The following is a 21,583-nucleotide window of genomic DNA, read 5'->3' as shown; positions in this document are numbered from 1 at the left end:
ATACTGTTTATCAAACAATATAGAGGGTATGACAAGGGTTCATCCTCTTCCTTCACCCTCCTCCCTCCCCACTTCCAGGTCTTCACTGGCTGAGGGAATCTCTATTAGCATGCTAAGACATGTTCTTCCTCCCATCCCTCCTTCCTGTGGAATCCAAAAGACCCATATAGTCTTAATCAGTCTTGATTTGTTTTTAATCTTACAAAAATGACATCATAGTACATATTATACTGCACATTATTTTTTGCAATGAATAATTTCTATGGACATTCCTCTAGTTTTCTTTATAGAGAAAGCTGTAAGTGCTCTTTTTAATAGCTGCCTAATATTCCTTCAAGAAAAAAACCACAGTTCGTGCAAATATTTCCCTCCTGGTAAACTGTTTCCAGTCACGGCATTACAAAAGAGGCTGCCGTAAGTCTTTCCTGGAGGTCCTGACTCCAGGCTTATGTCAGCTGCCTGTCTGTTTGGTTTAGGGGTAGTGAAAGGAGGGTCCTGGCCTGCAGAGGACCCTAATTACGTGGGAGCAGTTAATAGATGTTCACATTAATTGAGCTCCTATTCTGCACCAGGCATTTATCAACATCATCTCTGATTTTTGCAGCAACCCTGCAAGGTAGGTGTGGTCATCCCCTTCTGCAGAGGAGGGAGTTGGGGTACAGAGAAGCTAAGGTGACACAGTGGGCACATGACTGCCGGCCTGTCTAATTCTTTTTTTGACTCAGAGCCTCACTCTGTCGCCCAGGCTGGAGCACAGTGGCAGGCTCACAGCCACCTCAACGTCGACCTGCTGGGCTCTGGCGATCCTTCCGCCTCAGCCTTCCAGGTACCCAGAACTACAGGCATGCGATACCGCACCTGGCTAATTTTTTGCCTGTCTAATTCTAAGGCCTGAGTTTGCCTCACTAGTCTGCACTGAACCGCTGCCCCTGGAGAATTCCAGTTGAAATGGGCCACTGTGGTGGATCTGAAGGGGAGAGGGATCACAAGTGAGCAGCCTAAGGGAGGGAGGTGGGAGGGTGATGATGAACATTGTTTCTTCTTTTGGTAGGTGAAGGTAGGTTTTCACCTGACTGCTCTGAAAGATGTGTTTTCCGTCACGTTGGGGACCTGACATGTCTTCCAGTCACCTGCAGCAAGGTGCCCTGGCTTGAGCATCACCCCAGTCCACACTGGTCTAGGCATAGCTCTGGCAACACCGAGAGGAGTGGTTTTGTTGGTGGGTTGGTTTTTAGCTAGTGGCACTTGGTTATGTTCAGTCTAGTATAGAGTGTGTCCCTAGAATCCAAGTTCAAACAGCAGCCTGAGTGAGATCCCCAACATACAACCTGGCCAAGTCACTTCCTGCCCCAGACAGTTCTTCAGTGGCTGATCACTTTTCTCAGCTAACAACTCTACACCTGACACCTGGGGCCCCCTTGGCTCACCTGTGGGTGCCCTTCCAGATAGCTCCACACCTGATCTAGGGCCAGACCAGAGGACAAATGGCTACGCCCTGTGACTTGGGGCAATGTATGTCCCCTGAATACAATGTTCTCCCTCTCGCTTCCATATGGCTAATTTCTCCTCATCCCCTGAGAGCGCAGTCGAGAGTTTCCTGCTGTGGGATAACTTCTCTCGCTCCCCTGGACTGGGTGGAACCCCCTCTGCTCCCCCACCTCACTCCGTTTCCCTCTGCTGTGGCACTGATTACCTGTCCATTTATGTCTCAGTCTCCTCAAATGTCCTGGAAACTTCTAGGGCTGTATTCCAGCACTCACAAGGTCTTCAGCTCTCCATATGTGCCAGGAAGATGATGACCGAACGGATGAATAAATGAGAGGCTGAACATGTGCAGAGTTGAACACTGCCAGTTTGGAAGTTTTGAAAGAACATCAGGAACGCAGCTCAGGGCCTCTCGTGTCTGTGCAACCATCATGGTGAGGATGGTAACAGATGAGGGAGGTCTCACATTTAACACAAGGGGTGTTAAATAGACAGCACTAAATTTGATGAAACGTAGTATGTGGTTGGTTAGAAAGGCAAACCGTGCTTCAGATATACAGGCATTACAGAGCTTGCAGGTGGGGATGTGGCCAAGCATTGAAAGTATAGCTCTTCTAAAACCAGATGATAGGAGCATGGTCAAAGACTTTGAATAAAGATAAAGTGAGAAGACACGAAATACGGTAGCACTGTGGGAATAGTTCATGGATGATCATCTAAGCCCAGAATGTTTTTTAAGTTCAGAGTTACCACCTGGCATAGTGGAAAAGTATTTTAGAGAACGGGAACTTTGAGCCCACAGGCATATCTAGCTCACTCTGTGCCAAGTGGAAGATCTGATGAAGTCTTTACCATCAGTCATTTCGTCTTTTAGAGGGTAGAAGAAACTACGAAGAAAACAGCTATTCTGGATCAACTTTGACCAATGAGATAGAACTGTTTGAGATGAAAGAATAAAAAGATCCTCTGGTAAATAAGAGTGAGAGTCCCTGGAGTAAACCATGGTGAGTCTGGGCAAAGATTTTAGGAAAGCAGGTTTCCGAAATTTGACAGCTCTGTTGTCTGACTCACCATGAATACATGGCTCCAGAGGGAAATAAAAATGATGATGTTTCAATTCCATAAAAGATTCCAACAGAGAAAAAAGACTACACACAATTTCTAGTCTGCCATCTCCCAGGGGCAGAAGGTCACTTTGGTAGGTGTTCTCCTCTCCTGCCATAACACTCATGAACATAGAGCAGGAGTTCCTCTGTCCTTGCTCCATCACTGGGCTGCCTGGTGAGCAGAACCAGAGAAGTGGCGCCTGCCCTGTGGGCCTGACATATACCACTTCCCACCTAGTAGTATTAGGCAATATGGGAAAGTGCCTTCTGCCCTGCAGGCAGGACCAGGATAGGGCAAGCAAGAACATCAGTGGTACCAAGTGAACAAAGCAGGCCAGAAAATCACAGACAGGGCTCTGAAAACCAAAGCGTCGTTGTAACCACAGCCCGCAAAAGAAGTCTAGAACCTATACAATTAACCTAAACGGTATGACTGTCTACTAAAATAGAAGATTCAAATAAGATCCAGAGTCTCCTAACACACTGTACAAAAACATCTGGTATTCCATGGAAAATCACCCACCATACCAAGAACAGATAAAATCAACCATGAACAAGAAGAGACAATCAACAGATGCCAACAGCATTGGGATGGACATAGGTGTTGGAATTATTCAACAAGAATTTAAAAGCAACTGTAGCAAAAATACTTTAATAAGTAATTACAAATCATCTTAAGACAAATAAAAGAACTCACCAAAAAAGTTGAAGATATAAAAGAAAGAACCAAATGGAAACTATAGGAATAAAAAAGCCACATTAAAAAAAAAAAAAAAACTCACTAGATGAGCTGCGTGGTATAATACATGTGACAAATGTGACAGAGGAAAGAACCAATGAACTCAATGACAGAACAATAGAAATTACCTAATCTGAAAAACAGAGAAAATCAACTGAGAAAACATAAACAGAGCAAGAGACTTATGGGTCAGCAACAAAACACCTAGCATTCATACCATTGAAGTTCTAGAAAGAGCGTGAGGCTAAAAAAAATTCAAAGAAATAGTGACTTCACTTGTACCCCACATCTCTATAATAAAATAAAATTAAATTAAATTAAAAAAAGAAATAATAGCTAAAAATTTCCCCAATTTTGTGAAAGACACAGGTCTACAGAATACCGAGTAAATCTCAAACATAACAACTCAAAGAAATTAGTACTAGACATATTAAAATGTAAAGTCTAAAAAAGATCTTAAGACAAAAAGTGAAAAATCTAAAGAAAAAGGAAAAATTTTGAAAACAGCCAGAGAGAAATTACACACTACTTATAAAGGAATACTGATGTAAATGACAGCATAGTTCTCTTCTGGAACCATAGAGACCAGATGTAAGTGGCATAACATATTTTGTGTACTGAAAGAAAAGAGTTGTCAATCATGAATTCTATCACCAATAAAAATATCCTTCAGGAATGAACAGAAAGTAAAGATATTCTCAGATGAAGAAAAATGAAGAGAATTTATTGCTGGGAGACCTGACTTTAAAGAATAACTAAAAGAAGTTCCCCAAACAAAAAGGAAATAATAAAAGAAGTAGGCTAGAATTCCAAAATAAAATGAGTAAAAATAAGGATGTATATCAGACAATCTTTCTCTCATGAGTTTTTAAAATCACATTTGATTGTTTTTCAGTGTATGTAGAGGAATATTTAAGATGATATTTTAAAAGTGAAGAAGGTAAAGGATATAAATGAAAGCAAGTTTTTGGCACTTGATTCTAAGTGGTAAAATATTAATATCATAGACTGTGATAAATTCTGTATGTATATTGCAATATCCAGATAGACTATTAAGAGAAATATTCAGTGTTATGGACTCAAAAACACATATATAAATAAAAATAGAATTCTAAAAAGTGTTTAAATAATACATGGGATGGCAAGAAAAGAGAAATCAAGATTTAAACCCTAAAATATCAATAATCACTTTAAATGTAAATGGTCTAAATGTACTAATCAGAGATCAGATCCAAACTGGGTTAAAAAATAAGATCTAACTATATGCTATCTACAAGAAATCAGGCAATAGAACTTCAAAATACATGAAGCCTAAATTGATATAACTGAAAGAAAAAGTAGGTAAATCCACATTATAATTGGGAACTTTAACACTCTATTCTCAGGAATTGATAGAAAATCAACAAACCAGAGAAACTAAGCAACACTATCAACTAACAGAATCTAATGAACCCTTGTAGAATACTTCATGCAACAATAGAAGAATATACATTCTTTTCAAGAACACTGGAAACATTTATCCAAACAGACAATCTTCTGGGTCGTAAAACAAATCTCAACAAGGTGTACAAGAAATGAGGTCATATAGAATATGTCCTTTGACAATAAAAATAAAATAAAAATCAATAGTAAATAGATAACAAAAAACTTCAAATGCCTGAATATTTTAAAAAAGTACTTCTAAATAATGTATGGGTCATTGAAAAAGTCTCAATTGTTTTTTAAATAGAACTGACTGCAAATAAAAATATAACATATCAAAATTTATGGGGTATAACTAAAGCTTCACTGAGCAGAAAATTAATAGCACTAACTGCTTACACTACAAATAAAAAGGCTTTACATCAACAAATTAAGTTTCTACCTCTAGAAGTTAGAAAAAAGAACAATATAAATTATAAGCAGCTAGGAAAAAAGAAATAAAAAAGATGAGAACAGAAGTTTAAAATAGGAAGACAAGAGAAAAATCAATGAAATGAAAAACGAGTTCTTTGAATAAAATAAATAAAATTGATAAATCTCTAACAAGACTGAAACAGATAAAAAAGAAATAAGATACAAATCACCAATATCAAGAATAAGACAGGATATTACTACAGATCCTGCAGCTATTAAAAAGAAAATAAGAAAATATTATTACTAATTTTATTACTGACAATGTAAAGGAAATAAGCCAGTTCCTGAAAAACCACAAACAACCAAAATCAACACAGATGAAATAATTTGAATATCTATACCCATTAAATAAATTTAGTTTTTAATTTAGAAACTCCCCCAAATAAAATATTCATGCCCTGGTAGTTTACTAGGGTATTCCAATGAACATTTAAATAATAATTAGTACCAATTGTTCATAATTTCTTGTAGGAAATAAAAGAGAAGAAAATGCTTTTAAATTAATTTTATGAGGTCAGTATTATCCTAATATGAAAACCAGGTAGTAAAAAAAAAAAAAAAGAAAGAAAAAGATTGTATCTCTCATGAACTTTGGCACAAAAATCTTCAGCAAAAAAAAAATTGGTAAATCATATCAACTAATGTATACAAATAATAATGAGTCATGAGCGGGATTTATTCCAGATATGAAAATATGGTTCACTTTTTAAAAATCAATCAATACTGTCTACCAGATCAATTAATTAAAGAAGAAAATTCATATAGTTAATGTAGAAAAGCACTTTGCAAAATCCAATTCATAACTTAAAAAACTCTCATAATTTACTATTATAACTTATAATAAATAATGAGCTCACAGTACAAGCTTTCAGTAAACTAGAAATAGAGGAAAACTTTTTCAACTTAAAAAAAAGCATATACAAACTATCTAAAACTGACATCATTCTTAACAATGAAAGAATGCATTTTCCTTATGACTGGAAACAAGAGAAGAATGTCTGTTCTTGCTTTCTTATTCAATATAATGCTGGAAAGTTCTGGTCAGTGCAATAAGTCAAGAAAAATAAATAAAAGGCAGACTAGAAAGTAAAAAATAAAAATGTTTCTATTTGCAGGGGACATGGATTGTCAACATAGAAAGCACTGAAAGTTTTCAAAAAAAACAACAAAAAACCAACTAGAACTAATAGATAAATTTACCAAAGTTGCAGGATATCAGATAAACACATAAAAATAAATCACATTTATTTATATAAACAACAAACAAGTGGAAGTGAAAATTAAAAGCATAATAGTATTGGCAGTTACTCCAAGTAATATAAAATATTTAGATATAAATCTAATAAAACATGTACAGAATCTGTATGCTGAAAATTTCAAATTTCTGATTTAAAAAAATGAAGACGTAAATAAATGGGGGGACATACTTTGTTCCATGGATTGTAACTCTGAATAGAGTAAAGATGTCTGTTCTCTCTACATTTATCTATAGGTGAAATTCAATTCCTATTACAATTTCAGCAAGAATTTTTTGTAAGCATAGACAACCTGATACTAAAATTTATATGAAAAGGCAAAGGTCCTAGAGGTGCTAAAACGATCTTGAAAAGAAGAATAAAATGTGAGAAATAACTCTACCTGATACAATGTAGCCATGGTAATCAAAACACTGTAGTATTGGTGAAGGGTTAATCACACAGATCAATGGAATAAAATAAAGAACCAAGAAGCATACCCACACAAATTTGTGCAACAGATTTTTGGCAAAAGCAATTCACTGGGAAAATGGATAGCTTTTTCAGCTAATAGTTTTGAGGTAAATGGGTGTCCATGGGCAACAAATAAAACGAAACAAAACAAAATCCTTGGTCTAAACTTTATATCTTATACAAAAATCAATTCAAAACAGATCATAGGCCAGGCAAGAGGCGGAGGTGGGAGGGTTATTTGATCTCAGGAGTGTGCTGTGATTGCACCTGTGAATAGTCACTGCACTCCAGCATGGGCAACATAGTGAGATGCTGTCTCTAAAAAATAAAAATTGGGAAAAATTATAAACAATTGTAAAATATGAAACAATAAAAAATTTAGAATAAGACATAGGAGAAAAACTTTAGCACCTGAAACTAGGTGAAGAGTTCTTAGACTTGACATTAAAAGCACAGTCCATCAAAGAAAAAAAATGTTAGGCTTTATCTCATCAGAATTAAAAGATTTGCTCTGTAAAAGAACATGAGTATAAAAACACAGGCTACAGACTGGGATAAAATATTTGCAAACCACATATCTGGCAAAGGACATGTACCTAGAATATATAAAGAACTCACTAAATAGTAGGGGAAAAAATCTGGTTAAAACATGGGCAAGGCACTGAAGGATTATTCCTAAAAATCCTATGACAGACCCTCAGCCAACATCATACTTAATGGGTAGAAACTGAAAGCATTCCCCATAAGAAGCACAGTATTGGAAGTACATAGTATTGGAATAACATAGTATAGGAAGTCCTAGCCAGAGCAATCAGGCAAAAGAAAGAGATTAGAGGTATCCAAATAGGAAAAGAGGAATTTAAATTATCTCACTTCTCAGATAATATGATTCTGTACCTAGAAAACCCAAAATATTTTACCAAAAACCTCTTAGCACTGATAAATGGCTTTAGTGAAATCTCAGGATACAAAATCAGCACTTGAAAATCAGTTGTATTTCTAGACAACAACAACAAACAAGCTGAGAACCAAATAAAAAACACAATTCCATTAAAAAAGCAACACATGCACAATAAAATACCTTACACTGTATCTAACTAAAGAGGTGAAAGATCTCTACAATGAGAACTGCAAAATGCTGCTGAAAGAAATAACAGACACAAACAAATGGAAAGCTATCCCATGTTCATGGATTAGAAGAATCAATATTGTCAAAATGTCCCTATGATCTAAAGCAATCTACAGATTCAGCACAATCCTTATCAAACTATTAAGGACATTTTTCACAGACCTAGAAAAGACGATGCTTATGCTCACATGGAAGCAAAAAATAGCCCAAATAGCCAAAGCAATCCTAAGTGAAAAGAATAAAAAGATACCTACACACAAATGTTTATTGCAGTACTATTCACCACAGCAAAAACGTGGAATCAATTGTACTGCCCATCAAAAGTGGACTGGATAAAAAAAAAACGTGGTACGCATACATGAGGCATATTACACAGCCATAAAGAAAGACACAATTCTGGACTTTGTGGCAACTTGGATTTAGAGTCTATCATACTCAGTGATCTATCACAGAAACAAAAAACTGAGTACCACATGATCTCACTCATAAGTGCATCCTGAACATTCATCATCATACTACAAGAGAGGGATTGGCAGTAGCAGGACACTGCCAGGGGAGGTGGGGGATGGAGTGGGGTGGGGGGCACATAACATCAATAAGTGTACCTGGTCCCAAAATAGGTGACGTGAGGATCAACGGGAAGCCCAAACTTCACCCGTATGATGAGCGCTTAGGCGCCCAATCCTGAATTGGACCCCACATCTTTAAGATCAAAAAAGAGAAATAAAAAAAAAGAACAGGCTAGGTGCAGTGGCTCAAGCCTGTAATCCCAGCATTCTGGGAAGCTGAGGTGAGAGAATTGCCTGAGTCTAGGGATTCGAGACCCGCTTGGGCAACTTGGCGAGACCTCATCTCTACAGTAAATCAAAAATTAGCCGGGTGTGGTAGTGGTACCTGGAGTCCCAGCAATATGGAAGGATTTCCTGAGCCCAGCAGGTCAAGGGTGCGATGGCCATAAGCGTGCCACTGCGCTCCAGCCTCGATGGCAGAGTGAGACTCGAACTCAAAAAAAAAAAAAGAACAAAGCCAGAGATATCACACTGCTAGACTTCAAACTTTACTACAAGGCTACAGTAACCAAAGCAGCATGGTACTGGTACAAAAATAGACACATGGACCAATGGAATAGAATACAGAACCCAGAAATAAAATCACTGACCAACTCATCTTTGACAAAGTCAACAAAAACAAACACTGGGGAAAGGACACCCTAGTCAACAAATTGTGCCAAATAAACAGGCTAACCGTAAGCAGAAGAATGAAACTGGACCCCTACCTATCACCATATAAAAATATTAACCCAAAATGATTAAAGACTTATATGCAAGGACCCCAAACTATAAAAATCATAGAAGAGAGCCTAGGGAACATCTTCCTGGATATTGACCTAAGCAATAAATTCATGACCAAGTCCGCAAAAGCAAAGGCAGTCAAATCTACAGTTGACAAGTGGGACCTTATCAATCTTATCAAGTTAAAAAACTTCTGCACAGAAAATAAATGAGTAAATAAATAAATAAACAGAGTAAAAGACAACCCACAGAATGGGAAAAAATATTTGCAAATTATGCATCTAACAAAAGCCCAATATCTAGAATCTATAAGGAACTCAATGAATTGACAGGGAAAAAAATAAACAATCCCATTAAAAAGTGGGCAGTGGACATGATCATATACTTCTCAAAGGGAGACATACAAGCAGCCAATAAACAAGTGGAATAATTGTCAGCCTCATCAAAGAAATGCAACTAAAACTATAGTGATACACCATATCACACTAGTCAGAATAACTATGATTCAAAAGTCAAAAAGCATGCAAGGCTTAGTGGCTCACGCCTGTAATTCCAGCACTTTGGGAGACTGAAACAAGAGGACTGCTTGATCTTAGGATCTGGAGACTAGCCTATGCAACATAGCAAGACCTCATCTCTATGGTAAATAAATAAATTAGCTGGGTGTGGTAGCTCGTGCCTGTACTCCCAACTACTCAGAAGGCTAAGGTGGAAGGATCTCCTGCACCCAAAAGGTTGAAGATTCAGTAAGCTGTAATCATGCCACTACACTGCAGCCTGTGAGACAGAGTGAAACTCCAACTCTAAAGAAGAGAGAAAGGAAGGAAGGAAGGAAGGAAGGAAGGAAGGAAGGAAGGAAGGAAGGAAGGAAAGAAGGAAGGAAAGAAGGAAACAGAAAACTGAATACAGCATGTTCTCACTCATAAGTGAGAACTAAGCACCGGACACACGCGGGTATAAGGAGGAGAACAACAGACATTGGGGCTACTTGAAGGGTGAGGGAGGGGGAATAATGGCTGCAAATCACCCATCAAGTACCATGCTCACCACCAAGTGGAGGCAGGTTCATTAGAAGCTCAAACCTCACCATCATGCAATATACTTATGTAACAAACTTTCACATGGACTCCTTGAAAGTAAAATAAAATAAAATAAATCAAAATAAAACATGGACAAAACCCATGAAAAAACATTTCACTGAAGAGAGTATACAAATGGCCAACAAGAACATGAAAAAATATTCACCTCATTAGCCATTAGAAAAATGCAAATTAAGTCTACCATGAGATATCACTGCACACCTATGAAAATGGCTAAAATTAAAAATAGTGATAATGCCAAATGCTGGCAAGGTTGCAGAGAAACTGGATCACTGTACATTAGTGATGGGAATGTGAAATTGTACAGTTACACTGGAAAATAGATCTACTACATCCTGTAAAACCAAGCATATACTTAGAATCCAGCCATTGCACTCTCTGGAGTTTATCCCAGAGAAATGAAAAATTAAATTCACCCAAAAACCTTTACATAGATGTTCATAGGAGTATTATTTGCAAAAGCTCCCAAACTGGAAACAACCTAGTTGCCCTTCAATGGGTGAATGGTTAAACCATGGTACATTCATATCATGGAGTGCTACTCATCGATAAGAACCAACTATGGAAATGCATCCCTTGGATGGCTCTCAGGGGAATTATGCTATGCGACAGAAAGTAGATCTTTCACAAGTGGCATACGGTGCAATTCCTTTATATAACATTCCTGAAATAGCAAAATTACAGAGACAGAGAACTAATTAGTGGTTGCCAGGGGTTAGTGGTTGTGGCAGGCTGGGGTGGGGGGAGGGGTGGCCCGCAATGAGAGGCATGTGGGGCAATTTAGCATAGAACTGCATAGAACTATATTCATATACACGGATGAACATGTGTCAAATGAACGAATAAGCTCTGTGGATTGCACCAATGTCAATTTCCTGCTGGTGCTATTATACTAAGGCTTTGCAAGATGTTACCACTGGGAGAAAGTGGATCAAGGGTGAGAAAGACTTCTCTGTACATTTTTTTTGCAGCTTTCTGTGAATCTATAACTATTACACAACAAAAAGTTTTAAAAAGACTACAGTAAAGTCAGATATTTGAAAGATGTTGAAAACATGGGCATGATGCAATGAATGAAGTCGCAACAACAATGACAGTCACAGCAGCCAGACTGAAATCTGATAGGACTTGAGGGTTAAGGTCTTTTAAAGGCTCTTCAGAGTGAGAAGAAGGGACAGTTAGGCTCCCTACTGAGAGCCAATCATTAATGTTCATTAAAACAAACAGTGACTAAAAAGAAGCCCTTAACTTCTCTACTTGTATTTTGTTTGGATCATCTCTGTCAAGAAGAACATCCTTGAGACTGAAATTGGTGGGAAAGAATATCATGAAGAAAGATGTGAAGCCTGAAATAGTTAAGTTGGAGTAAGAGTTCCTGACAGAACACACCCCACAGCCTGGCATGTTCTCCTAGAGAAACTAGACACACCAGAAGTATTAGAGGAAGACTCATGCCAGACGCATGCTCCTAATTTTCAGAAAGGTAGAAACAACACCTCCCAGAATGATATTGTCAATGGGGACACATGTAAATTCTCTCATTCAAGTTCAAACGCCCCATTGTGGAGGTGAAGGATGGGGCGGAACGTTCTAGAGGAAAGATCTGGGAATTTGCAGGTCTCTGAGGGGCACAGATGTCAAGAGTATGTCGAGGCCCTTCAGGGAACTAAAGCAGTCTTCGTGGTAAACATTTCACAATGGACACATACATCAAGTTTTCACATGTGCATCATAAATGTATGCAATTTTCATTTGTTAATCATAACTCTAATATGCTGGAAAAAGAAAGAAGGAAAAGAGGACCTCGACCCCAGACAACAGAATAAAGGGGTTTTTCTCTCGGGGGGCAAGGCTGGATGGGATGAAGGTGTGGAGAAATGCCATGAACAGAGGGAAGGAGGCAATGTTTATTTCGCTGGTAGAAAGTCCGGGAAATGTAAACTCAACACCATTTTTTAGATTAATTTTTAAAAAGTGGCCATATTCCAAAAGTTACTTGAACCACTTCTAAAAGTTTCTGCAATGTGTAATTAAAACATCCTAATCTGGTATTCTTGGGTAATCAAAAAGAAAAAAAAACCAAATTTAATATCTTATCATCAGGGAAAGGCAGCATTTTATATTTCAATACTAGCAACAATAGAGAAAGATGCATGAGGAAAATGACATTGCAGATGTGCCCCAGTGGTGTTTTTGGTGAACCTTCTGTGAAAAGTTTAAGATAGAATTTTTTCAAAAGGCGACAACGTCATAATGGCCTAAATAAGTATTCAGTAAACAGAAAAATAAGTAAATAAGAGGTCTGGCACATTCAGTGCTGAGGGGAGTTCTCTTACAGTGCGCCCTGGGGGGTTACTGTGTTCCAGAGCCTCACTGCGACTACCCTTCATAAGGGCACTCCTTTAGAAAGTTCCATGTGTTCCATGATCTTTGTATCAGAAGGCCAAATGTTGTGACTGCTTCTAGGAAAACGTTCCATGAACGTTTTTGCTTTTTTGGTTGGATTTTTGGTTCGTGACACCCACCATCCACATCAGAAGTCTGAGATTGCCCTTGACTCTGGCATCTCCCTCCCCAGCCCTGACCGACCATTATAGTCCCCTTGACCTGTCTTTTCTGGAGCATTCCCTCTTTTCCTTCCCTCCAGCCACTGCCCCTCATCACCTCTTGCTGCCAAGCTCCTCTCTGTCCTCTGCTCCCTTCTCCAGTCTTCCCCCATCTAGGACAGTGGGCAACGCACACGCACATCTGCGCCTTTCAGCCCCACATACATAAGCCCTCAGGGAGAAGTCTGAACTGAGACCCAGCCTCAATCCCCCACTGGCCTCCCCTTTGCAATTTTGGCCCACCTGTATAGAGCATATTGGCATACTCCTTGTGAGTACGATATAAACATGCGTCACCCACTTCTGCCCTAAGCACTGTCTTCTTTCTCTAACAATCCCCTTTATGCTTTCAACTTTAGAAGAGGTGTCAGATCTGACCTCCAGGGCCCCATACCACGTTAGAACCTTCCATAATGTCCTGTGAGGATTTCAGTTACCACATATAGAAATGGTCAGTTAATGGGTGGTCCACATGGTCACCCTCCTACCAGAGGCCAGAGGCCATGGGTATTCATGTCTATTTTCTCTGGTTAAGTGCAATGCCCAGCAAGTAGTAGATGCTGAGTGTGTCTGATCAGCTGACTTTGATGTCTTCTATACCTTAAAAAGTCATGTATCTAGAATGCTGCGTTCTGAGAAGTTCTGAACAGCCAATGATAATTATAGCCTTTCTCTGCTACCACACCATAAATTCCAAGAGGCAGAGCCCTGGATACTTTGTCTTTTCCCCCCATATATTCCAGGCAGGGGCTGCACAGACAGATGCTGAATAAGAGAGACTGCAGACCAGGGGTCAGAGCTGCCATGGTTCCTACATTGACAACCTCCAGTAAAGCCTGGGAGTGTGCATGACTCATCATTTTGGAAGATGATTCCAAGAGAATGTTCTAGAATGGAAAATCAGAGCTCACTTGTAGAATGCAAGCCCACACGTGACTTTAAATGCTATAAATTCTAGAAGATGTAAAAAAATGCATCATTTGTTTAACACTGAGTGAGAAAATAAAGACAATAGAATTGACTTAATTTTTAAAACCTGAGTTTAAACAAATACAAACTGATTATGAAGCTATGAACATATTCCAGTCAACATGAAATGGAAAGAGTGTTCCCTGATGACCAGTACATCAGTTATAACAGAAATCTCATTAAATCATTTCCAAAAAATTTAAAACTATTTAAAAAAATATTTAGCACTCATCTTCAGTTTGGTGGCACTTTTTCATTGCCCCGTTTTCATTGTTATTTCATCACCCAACTTGTACGTCAGAATAATACAATCATAAAAAAGGAACATTTAATAAGCACTGGCATTTATCCAAGGGAAAATATTTAAATATCATTTAAAGGAAGTGTGAAGCCAAAAAATATAAAAACTTATATGCTAAAAATACAGCACCTATTATTAGCATTCCAGAAATTCAAAATTGAAGCATCCTAGACATGTACTAGTGGGGGTTAGGTGTAAAATGCAGCAGTAGAACAAACCTAGACTTTCTATTGACTTGTCTATTTTTATATCTCACCAGCAGAAAGACTATATTCCTGAGCAATTTCATTACTGGGGAGAAGTACTTTACCGTTGATTTCGAAGGTCTCCATCGCAGTTTGGTCAAAAGCTGCTTGTTCTTGAGTGCTATCCAAGAACTCTTCCCCCTTAAGAATTTCCTTATTTTCCATTGCTGAGCTTTATAGATGGCCAAAGTCCTAGAGCCAGCAGAAATACTCCCCTTAAGAGGAACCACTCAGGGAAAGAGCCTTTCCACTCAACTGCTCTGCTAGTTGTAGACCTGGCAGTACTTCCCTTTGGCTCTGATTTCTGAATTTATGAAATGTTTCCTGGCGTGATCAGGATTGGGCATTTTTCAAAAACGAACTATTCACATGTGGAGTTCCTGCTTGTTAAGGTGGGTAGAGGCGGATTTGGGGCATAAGTTATGAATCCTGAAACCACCTCCCTGCTCCTGGGGCCCTGAGAACTGAGAGTTAAGAGCTGGATGACTCCAGGGAGGACATTTCTCTCCTTCCCCTCTGGCTGTCCAAGCCTTTCCATCATCCCAGACCCAGCTCACAGTCCCAGGACCTCTCTGGTTCACAGTGAAATCTCCCTCTTCTGACCGACTTCAACCTTTCGAGTTCATTCTTGGTACTCAAAGCACCATCCATAGACCAGCAATGTCACCATCACCTGGGAACTTGTTGAAAATGGCGGTCTCAGGTCATATCCCATTTGTAGAAATTGTAGATCTGTAGAAATCCAAATCTACAGTTTAATTTGATCCCCAGGGGATTCCCATACCCATTAAAGTTTGCAAAGCACTGTTCTATACCACAGATTTGAGCATTTGATACTTTCCCTGATAGTTTTCCCATGTTCTCTGTGTGTGTGCATGCATGTGTGTACACATGTGTGTTTGCCTTGGCCCTAGTGAGATCTGAGTTCCTTGAGAGGAACGACCTCTTTCTTCTCTCCCTCCTGTCAGGCATCCCCACCAGGGATGCTGTACAGTGTGATGGTTGAGACATAGATACTTGGAGCTAGAATACCTGGCTTCCAATTTCACCCCTTCCACATAGGATCTGTGTGGGTGTAGTCATGTCCTGTGAGCTTTGAATGCCTCACTTTCCTGTTTGCAAAATAAGAAAGATACTAATAATTGTAATGAGTTTTAAATGAGTCAGATTGTGTAAGGTGGCTAGGATGCTGCTGATATGTACAAGGGAGACTCAAAAAGAACCAGAATTAATTTTTGGAGAGCAGACCCTTTGTAGTATAGGCTTCCCTCACTAAGTAATTGTTCTAGGAACCCATCAGCATCAGTGCACCAGCTAGCATTGTTGGAAGAGGTTGCATTCAGCTTCAGTGAATTTTGGGGGGGAGGTTTTTTCAGTGCATTTGCCCATTTCATGATGGGTGATTTATGAGCACACCTGCCCATACCATGCTGAATGTTCTGCAGTTTTGAACCAAAAACAGCATGACCCCCATATCCCACCTTCCCTGTTTACCTGATCTCACTTCAAGTAATTGTTTTTGTTTCCCTGGATGAAGAAAGTCCTCAAAGAAAAACATTTTGCCCATGTGGAAGAGGTGAAATAAAAATCAGCAGAAGCCCTAAACGGCATCAAAACCGACACATCCAAAAATTGTTTTAGAGCAGTGGAAAAAGCGTCTCAACAGATGTGCTACATAAAACAGAGTATGCGGCTGAAGGAGACTGAAATTTAAACATGTAAGAACAAATACACAATTTTTTATAAATAAATTCCACGTTTGGGGTACTCCCCCTATTAATAACACTGTGATCATGTTGCTATTGTTATCACTAGAGACCCTGTGGAGTTGCTGAGTGCCAGGGAGATGAACAACGGACCTTTGCTTCAGAGACGCTCACAGTCTAGTGTGCAAGTGGATGTGGATACGACTACATTCCAGAACACTGCTGTGAAAAATGCAGCGATGGTTGATACACCCGAAAGGACATATGTGCTTGGGGGCAGGGGACGCAGGGGTGAGAATATCATGAAAAGCTTTAATATCTGAATGAAGGAAACACCAGAGTTGGGTTTAAGGAACTGAATAGGGGTTGACCCAGAGACCAAGATAAGGCGAGGGCCCTCCAGGTAGGATGGGGAGCAAGTAAAGCCTTGCGGAGGTGGGACAGCTCTATACAGGCAACTGTAAGACTTTTGGCCTATTTGGAACAGAAGAGGTGTGGAGGAAGGATGGAGATGAGACCGGGTCAGGCTAAGTCACTTTCTTTGGCTTGTGGTGTGGTAGAAAGTGAAAGGGGAAAGAAACTCCAGAAAGTGAGCTACTGGTAGTACTTTGCAAGACAGAGGTCCCCCTGTGGCGCCCACAGTTTCAACATTCAGGAACTCACTGGTTTCAGCAGATGCCTAAGAGTAGAAACCAGGACCAAAAAGATAAAGGAGAGAATTGGAAGTGAGGAAGTGAAGGCAGTGACAGCTCCAGTCAGAAGTTTGGGAGTGGACAGGGCCAGATAATAGAGGCGTCAGGGGCTTCCCCAGTGGGAAGGAAATTCCACACACAAAGGAATCTGCTCACTTAGGCTGGCTGTGCCTCCTTGTTCTGGCTCTGTCTGGTCAGCTCAGCTCTGATTCTCATGGGAGTCAGAAGGGGGAGCAGTAGAAAGTACTGGGGGCTAATTACTGAGGGCCCCATGTTTCTGGAGAGAGCATTTAGTGGATGTCAAGTGTAATCATTTCAGCTCTGATCATGGGGTCAGTCAGACTTGGGTCCCAAACTCAACTATTTCATTAAATTGCTGGCTGGCTTTTCAACCACGTGAAATTACTGATATTCATCCCTTCCCCACATGCACTAAATGTGACTTTGGTTGACTTTTCTGAGCCTCGGCATAAATATATAGCTCATAGATCATTATCTCTTAATCAGAATTTATCGTTATGCCAATGTATTAGACATTTGCACAACTAGCCTCAGATTGCATGGTTAGAAAGTGCTGGCATTAGAATTTGAATCCAGGACCCCCTGCCTCAATAGCCTGGTTTAATCCAGTGGCTCTAATACAGAGGTTCACACTAGAGGAGTTTTCTGAAAACACACATGCCAATTCCCCACCCCCAGTTTGAGGTTCTGATCTTAATAAAAGTCTCATGGGTGGCTCTAATGTATAGCAGGCTGAGGATTGCTGGGTCAAATAATGAGGCATTCACATGCCACACAGACATCTGTGTGGGCCCTCATGACTCCTTCCTGGGAGGACCCATTAGGTCCAATCATGTGAAATTACTAATATTCATCCCTTTTCATATGCACTGAATGGATACTTTGTATGATTCAAGTGAATCCATTCACCCTGTGGGGCAGGGATTAGGAAGAGGCATGCAAGTCACTAGCCTTGGGTGAAAAGATCCAATACTCAAGGCAAATAATACCTAAGCGCAATAATTTAAAAATCAAAGTTAATGCCAAAATTATATGATGAGCAAAATACCAGCATTTTAAATGTTTAAAAGACCAACATGCCCATCCTGCACCTGCAACGACTCTGCTCACCCTTACCCTGACCTTCTCACTAGCTCTGTGTTTCAGTGTCCCCATTACAAAATGGGGTACCCAGAGTTGCCCTGTTTGTCCAGAGAGCAGGTGTGAGGATCAAATGAAGTAATTAAAGTGTAAGCACATTCGGAAGCAAAAGCGCTGTATGTAGAATAGCATCTTATATCAAGACAGCACGTAATATGAAATGCCTGCATTGTCAATGTTACCCTTAAAAATCCTTTAAATCTTCCATAAAGTACAAAACACACAATTTAGGAATTATGGTACAGTCTCTTCCTAAATCCTACTCACACACTTTTTTCTCCTAGAACATGAATCTAGCTGTTTCTTCTCCAGATGAAGTGCTTGACTTGCATTTGAAACCAGGTTGCCCAAGACATGTAGGGTTTGGTCTGATTTTTCTAGCAGCACGCATATAATTGGATTTGAGTATTTAAATGTGCAGTCAGAGAGGTCTCTGCATAGTTATTTCAAGTTCCAATGTTTTCTGAAGTGACAGCCAAGTGGCTCCCGGTACTTTATCAGACAGGTATGGTGGGGCTGGTGTCCCTGGCAAGTGTGGCCACTCTTAGTGGTCTTTATGGAGACCAACTTTCTATCAGCTGGACGGTTTCAAATTTGCTCATTGGGTGGGCTGCTCAATTTGCCCAGGCAGATGACCAAGAAGGACCTTTAAGTAGCTCCATTCTAGCTTAAAACTGGGGCAGTCATGTTAATGCATGGTATAAAAATCACTGCCACAAAACCAAGTGTCTGAAACAAACAAACCAACCCACAGCAAGTAGGCAAACCGGACCTCGGTGACTATTCTAGGATCCCTACCACACCTCCCTTCTGCCATCTGCCTGAGCACACTAGTAGAGATGATGGGAAGGGGAACCCCAACTGAAGAAAACGTAAAACTTCTATTTACTGACTTCATTTTTTCTGCCAGTGTGAGTGACAGTGGTGGTCATTGAGTGCCTCCAGGCCTACCTTAGTTCCTGGTACTTAAATAAGCTCAAGGATTGCTGATTTTTATTTTATTTTATTTTGAGTCAGGGGTCTTACTCTGTTACTCACCATGGAGAGCAGTGGCACACTCATGGCTCTCTACAGCCTCAACCTCCTGGACTCAGGCAATCCTTCCACCTTGGCCTCCAGAGTAGCTGAGACTACAGATGCATGCTACCACACTCAGGTTATTTTTTGATTTTTTTGTAGAGTTGAGGTCCCACCATGTTGCCTAGGTTAGTTGTGAACTCCAATCCTCAAGTGATCTTCTCGCCTAGGCCTCCCAAAATGCTGAGATTACAGGTATGAGCCACCACACCTGACCTTCCTGATTTGCATTTAAAATTAAAAAGAAAATGAGCAACATAAATGACCATCAGCAGGCCAATAAACTGTGGTATATCCATACAATGGAATGCTGATTGACAATATAAAGAATTAAGCCACAACATGAATGAATCTCATATCCGTTATGTTGAGCGAAAGAAGCTAGATGTCAAAGAGAACATATTGCATGATTCTATTTATAAAGGGTTCCAGAACAAGCAAAACTCATTGATGGTGCCAGAAAACAGAGTCAGGGTGTCCTAGGGGTAGGGGCGAGGGAGAATGACTGCAACTGAGCACAAGGAAAATTTCTGGGGTGATGGAAACGTTCTGTTTCTTAATTGAGGTGTTAGTTATGAAACTCATTGAACTTTATACTTGAAATGTGTGTACTTTATATTATATAAATTATATCTCAATAAAGTAAATTTAAAAGACAGAAATTAAGAACAAAGGAAAGAGAATCATTGTTATTGGACCTTGTCCCCACTCACAGAAGTTTGTCCTTTGAGAGCCATTGGAATGGAAATTGATGGTGCAAGCTTCTCAACAACACATGTGGACTGGCCACCAACACTCTCTCCTGCCTGTGATTAGAATTCTTAAACACACTGGTATTGCTAGGTCAGGATGGCCACCTGTGCTCTCAGAAAAAAAAGAGAAGCAACCTGGTGTCTCATGAGATTCTCCCATTGACCCAGCATTTCTACCCGTAGCCGACAAGGAGCAAAGACCAGGAAGGCAGCAGCCTCCCTGGTCTAATTTCAGAATCACAAGTTCTCCTGACCCCAGACACTATACCTTGTCTTGCTGATACTTGTAAGCTTTTCACGGGGGGCCAAACTTTGTATTCTTCCAGTTAGAAATGAGATGTAAAATGCATCCCCTCCTGGGAGAGGAAACAGAAACTTACACTGAAGTGTAAAGAAACGATATTATTTCTTTTCTAGAGCAGGTTTGGAGTGTTGGAGGGCATGTGGGCACAGAAGACTGTGGGAACACCCAAAGGCTCTGCACAAGAAGTGTTAAGAAAAGCAAGTGTTAAGGAGTGTTAAGAAAAGCAAGAGCCACTATTAGAAACTTTCAAAGTTTCATGATTGCACTAAGGGTCACCTGTGATAATTCTCATCGATCTAAAACAATTTTGCCTGACCAATCCTACATTGAGAGCAAATGGACGGAAGAAGGAAGCCAAGAATCATTCAAAGCCGCTAGGGAGGTAAGTAGTTAGTCATCTGCCATTAATTCCAGATGTTTATTGAGTGCCTACTGTGTTCCAAGCTCTGTGCTCATAAGAAAGGAAAACAGAACCCTATTCTCTCCAATGAACTTGCTTTCCCCCTCCCTTACTTACGTGCTCCCAGAGTAATAGTCTACCTTGACATTTTTGGTAACTGTGAGTCGTTCTTAATTGCTCATCCACTTCACTCTTTGGCCACGGCTCCTAGCTTTCCAGTTCATTTCTTTAGTACACTAACTCCAACACTCCTTTGACCCTAAGACTCTTGAGCTATGTATGATTCTACCACTTTCCCATTTTCCACTGCCCATCACCTATTTCATGTCCTCTCTTCCCTACTTAATCAGATTAAATTTATGGTCAGTCCTTGCAAACAACCTTAACTCCCTTATCCCTCTTTTGTTTCATTGTACTTACTATGACAAAACCCACAACCCTGGTTAGATCCAACTCTCTATACAGTTATATGTAACTGGAGAAAACAATGTGGCCATGTTGATGATCTTATTTTAATTTTGTGATGTGAACTGCAAATACACCTTAATCCTGTCTGGTAATAGTACAATAGTCTTTATTCAACTCACTCTCCCAAATAACTCTTTCATACCTGTCTTCATTTTAACTCCTGCTTTCACTCTCAGCTGGTAATCCTGCCTCCTCTTCATGGAAAAATTCAAGCAACAAGAAAGGAGATTCTCTGGTCTCCCACTAACACTAGTTTCTGCACCAAGGATTCTGTCTGTCTTCCTTTGCTATAGATGAACTTTCCAAGGTCTCATCAAAAGCCAATCCCTCAACGTGTGTACTGAATCCCATCGCCTCTCACCTACTCAAGGGCATTTTCCCAATAGCAGTTCTTCCTTTCTCCTCTACTCCAGAGATTTTTTCAGTCTCTACTGGAGTATTCTCAA

At 39.8% G+C, this 21,583-nt stretch overlaps 1 protein-coding gene across 1 annotated transcript in view; it reads right to left on the bottom strand.

Moving 5' to 3' along the window:
- MARCO (macrophage receptor with collagenous structure) overlaps positions 1–14,684 on the bottom strand; it is a 42,545-nt gene extending 27,861 nt beyond the window's left edge. Inside the window, exon 1 of the mRNA XM_008062234.2 lies at positions 14,643–14,684. Within this exon, the coding sequence (XP_008060425.2) occupies positions 14,643–14,664 (22 nt within the window). The 5' untranslated portion in view covers positions 14,665–14,684. The remainder of the gene's footprint in view (positions 1–14,642) is intronic.
- Between the last annotated feature and the right edge of the window lie 6,899 nt (positions 14,685–21,583).

This window comes from Carlito syrichta, unplaced genomic scaffold (genome assembly GCF_000164805.1).
Source record: "Carlito syrichta isolate Samal-C Ts95f unplaced genomic scaffold, Tarsius_syrichta-2.0.1 Scaffold305680, whole genome shotgun sequence".
NCBI lineage: Eukaryota > Metazoa > Chordata > Mammalia > Primates > Tarsiidae > Carlito > Carlito syrichta.
This window is presented reverse-complemented; position numbering and strand designations above follow the sequence as displayed.